The 6,989-nt window shown below is 43.2% G+C and overlaps 1 protein-coding gene across 3 annotated transcripts in view; it reads right to left on the bottom strand.

The window, feature by feature from the left end:
• Positions 1–4: 4 nt before the first annotated feature.
• The window catches only part of ZMPSTE24 (zinc metallopeptidase STE24), a 43,930-nt gene continuing 36,945 nt past the window's right edge, over positions 5–6,989 (bottom strand). For 2 of the 3 annotated variants that reach the window (XM_086716592.1, XM_025934986.2), the window contains one exon: positions 3,235–4,970. In XM_086716592.1, the coding sequence (XP_086572718.1) occupies positions 4,746–4,970 (225 nt within the window). In that variant the 3' untranslated portion in view covers positions 3,235–4,745. Of the gene's footprint in view, positions 3,183–3,234; positions 4,971–6,989 lie in introns of those variants that run through there. The other variant, XM_086716593.1, reaches the window with a different exon arrangement.

Here is a 6,989-nt window from a genome sequence, read left to right as displayed (position 1 = left end):
TAAGTACTCGATAAATAGTTATTAAATAAATGACTAGTATGTTCAGGATGCTGAAAGGAAGGCGCCACCAATCATCAAACCAGGAAGGACTTGGTCTCAGCTTGTGTGTGATTGAGGCACGTTCCCAGATGGCCCAGAGCATCCAGGTTCCTCCCTTCCCGTCAAGAATGAACCTCCAGGTACGCCTGGGTGGCTCAGTCCGTTGAACATCTGACTCTTGTTTTCAGCTCAGGTCACGATCTCGATCTCACCATTTTCTGAGTTTGAGCCTCACATCGGGCTCCGCACTGATGGCAGGGAGCCTGCTTGGGATTCCCTGTCTCCTCTCTCTCTGCCCCTCCTCCACTCGTGCTGTCTCTCTCAAAACAAATAAACTTTAAAAAACAAAAAAAAGAATGAATAGCCACTACTGGACCTTGAGAGACAAAAGTCTAGTGCAACAAAAACGCAGTAGGAACTCAACCCCCACCCCTCCCCGTTTGCAGTCAGGAAAAGGGGGATTCAGGAAGCCCGAACTGCATCAAGCCAGTATTGCATCAAGAGAGCCCAGCTCCTTCTCAGAGGCCGAGCAGTCTCTCCTCCATGGCCTGTGAAGACTCAGGTCCCAAACCTGCCCCTGGCAGAACTCCAGGAGTCCGGATGATGGGATTTTTGTTTCAAGTAATTTAGTAAGTCACTAATCTTTCAACCCAGATGGCCAGTGTCCAACCCACGCTGCTAAAATCAACAGTGACAAGGGCTTTCAGCCAGAGCTCTGGTGTTTTACCGACAAACAGGGTCTCCAGTTGTCTGCTGGGTACTCTGGCACTTTCCAAAGGGGGTGTTGAGACCGGGGCACTGGGCAGGCTTAGAAGCTGATGAGGCCCTCTGCCAGGTAAGCATGCACAGGAACGGTGTAGCAGCAGCCCAGAGGCTGCTCTAAAAGATCGGGTAGGAGCAGAAATATTCCCAGGATAAATGGTGGGCTTGTTTCTTAGCCACAGAACAAGGCTTCTGTTGGTGATAGGACCCACAGCCAGTTGCCTTAGTTACTGGGCCTGTGTCATGCTGCTCACGAGGTCACCTTGAACCAAAGCTAGTGGATCTAGCTCCAGGTGGATGAGGAGAAATGTGTCCTCTGCCCCTTCGCCTACCCTATGTGATAAGCACCTCAAACTCAACCTGTCCAAAACTGAAGTCATTCCCCTCCCCCAAACTGCTTCTTCAGCGTACCCTACCTCAGTGACTAGTTCTACCATCTACCAGGTGCCCAGGCCTGAAACCCACATCATCTTTAACTCCTGCCTTCACCTCCAACGCTAATTCATTTCCAACCCTGTCGATCTCTCCTTTTCACTCATTCAGCAAATATTCATTCATTCCATAAACACCGTTGTCTCCCCAGTTAGAATGTAAGCTCTATGAAGGCAGTTTTTTTTGTTGTTGCTGTTCTCTTCACTGCTGTATTCTCAGCCTCCAACAATATACAGTATTTAACAGGAACTTTATATTAGCTAAATGAGTATTATTTGGGATAATATCCATAAGCTTCATTATGGCACACAAGCCCCTTGGGCCTGGCCCATCTTCCTCTTCAGGCTCATTTCTCACTCCTAACTTCTTGCAGTTCCTAAAATGCCCCAGTTCTCTTGTTTTTATACCTGCTGTTCCCTGGAATACCACCCCCACCCTTCTTCAGCTGATTCCTACTCCTATTTCAAAACTTGCTCAGGTCCTCTAGCAATCCTCTCCTCTCCAACTGCCAACTGCAAGCTTCATCCTGCTTACTGGGTGTGGGCAGTCCTGGTTTCACAGATTTTTAGAAAATATGTATCTTGCTATCTGTCTCTGGTCAAACTGGGAAATCCTCCTCCCTGGAACCCATCCTGGATAAGAAGACCCAGAGGCTTTCCTATCTGTGTTGTCTGAACAGGATGGTACCGTTCCACTACGGGCCGTACCTGCCTTCCCACCAAACTATATATAGCCTGCTACACAAGTTACTTGCTCACATCATTGTGGTCTTGAAATGTACGTTTTGAGATAGAAGTTCCTTGTAATTTTCTTTGTATAGCACCTAGGACAGAACTTAAAAACCCTCATGTAGTACTCATTAAGCTTTCTGCTAATAATGATAAAATACTCAAAACAGTCAAAGCTACATAAAACATATGTGCAGAAGAATCCAAAGGATTGATGAAGACCAAATGGAAGAAGGCTTCCTCAGGGAGGGGAATGCTACCTACAGGATTAAGGATGATGGGGAGAACATAAAGGCCACAGGCAAGCTGGCACCGTCACTGGAACTAACATTATTGAATTAATCCTAGGAATTCTGCTCCCATCCTCAACAGAGGGAAAATTTACTAGTAGCTCTCAGACTTCTGCAAAGGGCCAAGTTTGATACAAAGACAATATATACTTGGGGAGCCTGAGTGGCTCAGTTGGTTAAGCATCTGACTTCAGCTCAGGTCGTGATCTCGTGTCGCGGTTCGTGGGTTTGAGCCCCACATCGGGCTCTGCGCTGAAGCTCGAGCCTGGAGCTTGCTTCAGATTCTGTATATCCCTCACTCTCTCTGCCCCTCTCCTGCTCACACACTCTCTCTCAGAAATAAACATTAAAAAATAAAAAAATTAAAAAGACAGTATATATTCTACCTCAGCAGACTCTACCTTATTCAGAGATCAACACTGCCGAGGCCCTGCCATTTTACCTGAGGCCTTAATCTGCTTTATCCTGTCCCCTGTATATTAGGGGGAGAATTAGGGTACAGAGTGCCACCTCCTTCCTTAGCTGGCCTCTCTACTCTTGCCCCTGACAGGTCAGAATCCAGGGAACCCATCAGTACTAGCCAGCCATCCCTATGCCTCTGCCATCCATAAACTGGAGGTGACTAGGTCAAACAATCACATATCAAAAAGCTAGCTATTGCTGTCACAGGTAAGGGAGCCCAAAGAGGCAGCTGGAGCAGACCAGACAGACCGAAGACAACCTGAGCTGATGGAAGTGGAGCAGTGGTTCCGAAGGAAGCTTCTGAGGAAACCTCAAGAAGCGGTGGCCCTCCGGAGGGGAGCAGGAGGAAGGCACAGAGACGGCTGTGCGCATCAGGCACAGGGTGGCAGTGGCGTCACTCAGCAGTAGGGCCGCTTCTTCCCACTCGTCACGACCAGCCCTCGGTCCCTCTGGGATAACAAACATACGTCTAGGTAACAAATGACACACAATTTTGTCAAATTAAGGACAAAGTCCATCAATCCGCATTGGCAATTTTTAATGTTTCACTTGTGCAGAACTGAAATTTGTATTCAAAGGCACAGAAGGAAGGAAAGGCAGTTATCACAGCGTGAATTCACAGATAAAGGGTGCTGGATAAAATCATCAGACTGCTCCTCTTTAGCCTTAGGAAAATAAATAATGCAGTACTAAACTAGCTTTATTTTTATTATATTTCCATGTAAAGGCAGTACCCAAATATCAGCTGAGTAAAAGACTTTCTGGCCAGATACCAAAGGTGCACAGCTGATCCGCTTTGGGATGAATGCCCAGAAAGGAAACATTACCAGAGGGTGCGAGCTCCAGGCACAAAGTAAGCTCTCATTCAGAAAATGGACAGAGATTTGAAGCAGTCAAACACACAGCTTTGAAAACTGGAAAAGTAATTTTCGTGACATTTGTTTTGAAAATAAAAATTAGCTGCACATCAAGAACTGTAATTTTCAAAAATGGAATCAGGCCTGATTAGTACTTATGACTTCCCGATAAAAATTACAAAAATAAAAACTGAAACTCTTCTGTTCTTGAAAGAGATATAAAACTATATTTTTTTCCTGAAATACCATAAGAGAACCATCAGTATTTCACCCTATGTCTCTTAAAATGTCCTTTTGTTCTTCTTTCCACATTCTGCCACTTTAAAAATAGCAAAACCTTTTCAATATGGCGATTGCTGCTAAGTGAAAGGATGTACTGTTTATTGAATCAGAGTATAAATGAGGAAAAAGCTGAAATGTTCTGAAAAATACTAGTTTACGCCGTAATGAGATCATATCCACCAGGTAGAAAGAAAGATAAAGACGGAGATTTTCCTAAAAACAAAAACAAAACCCAGTGATTTAAAACCTTCTAAACATAATTTCTAATTGCAAAGCACTATTTAGAAGCTCCTGATTGGTGTGATGCAAGAGAGGGAACAGAGACATTTGGTAGAACAGAACATATTTCTAATTGGTTTCATTTAAATCACATCAGCCTTACTAATTATTACCTTTCTTCCTTATGTAAAACACTGATTCACCAGGTTAGATCACAAGAACATGGAAGTAAAAACAAATCTCAACTCAGGTCCGAGCACAGTGATTTGGGACCACTGTCTCACTCCCTCACAGACAAAACTCTGGGTGGTGTTCCTCTTTTAAACACAGGCCCCCAAACACCTTATATGCAGGTTCCATATAAGTGTGTAAATAAAACAAGTTCTGTATTTTCTCAAATAATTTTAAAAGTTGATGGTAAAATTAGATGCTAGAGATAAAACCATGCTTTTAAAAACATTAAGCCTCAAAATTTCATCCAGTGTTTTAAGAAATGGATTAAAATCATTTTTGAAATGAGATATTAAATGTATTTAAATCTGGGTTTTTCTGTACTTAATAATTTTTCTTAAAAAAAAAAAAAAAAAAAAAAAGGTTTAAAAACATCAAGAGCTGGAACATGCTGCCAGGACAGAAATAATCAGAAATGTCTTCAGTCGCAGACCCTGGGCACCTCAGTCTTGTTTTGAACTTTCCAAAGCTTGAAGCCTCTCCAGTAGTGGAGGGTGAGAATAATGCCACATTGAAAACAGCCAGTCCGAAACAGGGAATCCCAAGTTATCTTTGTTCAGTTTGATTAAAGCAGAATATAAGTCTTTAGCTTTTCCAAGTTTCTTGGCAAACGCATCGGCTTGAAACTCAAATCTGCGGCTTAGGACTGTTAGGCAGAAAGAAAGAACCTGAAAAAGTAAACAGAAGGGGTTTGACCACTGCCCACCTCTGCGGCCACTGGCGGGCGCATGAGCAAGGCGTGCGGGCAAAGTCCAGCTCAGGATAAGAGAAACAACAGGTCCAAAGGAAGATCACTAGTATTTAGGGAACTAAGGTGGGGAATTGTTATAAATTGAGACTTTTCCCCCAAGCAAACAGACCAGAAACAGATATATACCCAAATCAATGTTCTTCTTACCAAAAAAATACTAATTTTTAAGCATCTGCCAGGTGCCAGCCACTGCTGTAGGCACTTTATGTATTCCCGAACAATCCTACATGGTCATTAGTCTTACTGTTGTTTCACAGATGAGGAAGGTCATGTTCAGAGAGGTGAAATAACTTGGTGGAAGTCACACAGCTAGAAGGTTGTGGCACTGAGATTCTTGGTACCTCCATAGCCCACACACACCACCTTTCTCCGGGTCAGAGTTAAGTCGTGCTGATTTCTATTCAGACCCTTTCTTTCTCTATTAAAATATATTCTTGGAGCGCCAGGGTGGCTCAGTCAGTTGAGTGTCCAACTTTGGCTCAGGTCATGATCTCATGGCTCGTGAGTTCGAGCCCCATGTAGGGCTCTGTGCTGACAGCTCGGAGCCTGGAGGCTGCTTCGGATTCTGTGTCTCCCTCTCTCTCTGCCCCAACCCACTCGCATTCTGTCTCTGTCTCTCACAAAAATAAATAAACATTAAAATAAATAAATAAATAAATAAATAAATAAATAAATAAATAAATGTGTGTGTGTGTGTGTGTGTGTGTGTGTGTGTGTGTGTGTGTGTGTGTGTATTCATTCTTGGGAGGCACCTGGGTGGCTCAGTTGGTTAAAGTGTCCAACTTCAGCTCAGGTCATGATCTCACAGTTTGTGAGTTTGAGCCCCACGTCCGGTTCTGTGCTGACAGCTCAGAGCCTGGAGCCTGCTTCAGATTCTGTGTCTCCTTCTCTCTCTGCCCCTCCTCCACTCGTGCTCTGTCTCTCTCTCTCTCTCTCTCTCTCTCTCTCTCTCTCTGTCTCTCTCAAAAATTAAAATATATATATATATATATTCTTGGGGCACCTGGGTGGCTCAGTCGGCTAAGTGTCCAACTTCAGCTCAGGTCATGATCTCAGTTTGCGAGTTTGAGCCCCACTATCGGGCTGCCCGCTGTCAGCACAGAGCCCGCTTCAGATCCTCTCTCTCTCTCCGTCTCTCTCAAAAGTAAATAAACATTTTAAAAAACTGAAAAAAAATTCTTGCTCACTAATTCCATATAAGAGGCTATAGTCTACAACCTCAAAACAGAATTTTCTAAAATGTTCTGAGCTATGACAACATTGCCAGAATAAATATCCAGTCTCTGAACGGACCATTACAAAGGGGACAAACTTCATTTGAAAATACACATTTCTGAGGGAAAAATAATTTATTTGTATACTGGAGTACTTCAGGTTGAATGACATGAGTTCTAGTTCTTACCTTAAAATACTTCAGCATTAAGACAAAAAATAAGTTTAAAAAAGTCTCTCATTTGTACCTCTCACTGCTACTAGCAAATAGAGAGTTTCAAAATGAAGTCTGGGAGTTCCTAATCCCTTCTTAGACATATTCAAAGCTAATATCTGAATTCTGCCTGAAATTTCTCTCCAAATCTTGAATAGACTTTTTGGGACAGAATCATTAAGTGGTCCTCGTCGAGCTATCGATGGATCAATTTTTCTCCTGATTGTAAGTGTCCCAAGCAAAGCATTCTTTACTAACCTGCACCTGCTGGCTCTGCCGTACACTGCCAAACTTTTCTTAATATTAAGGGCAATTTCCCCATCTTTCCCAGGAAAATAGCTCTTTCTTATCATGCCCTCTTTTTAAATTTTATTAAAAAAATTTTTTTAATGTTTATTTATCTTTGAGAGAAAGAGACAGAGCACAAGTGGGGGAGGGGGAGGGGCAGAGAGAGAGAGAGGGAGACACAGAATCTAAAGCAGGCTCCAGGCTGTGAGCTGTCAGCACAGA

Source organism: Puma concolor, chromosome C1, assembly GCF_028749965.1.
Source record: "Puma concolor isolate L17-30 chromosome C1, mPumCon1.1.hap2, whole genome shotgun sequence".
NCBI classification, from domain to species: domain Eukaryota; kingdom Metazoa; phylum Chordata; class Mammalia; order Carnivora; family Felidae; genus Puma; species Puma concolor.
This window is presented reverse-complemented; position numbering and strand designations above follow the sequence as displayed.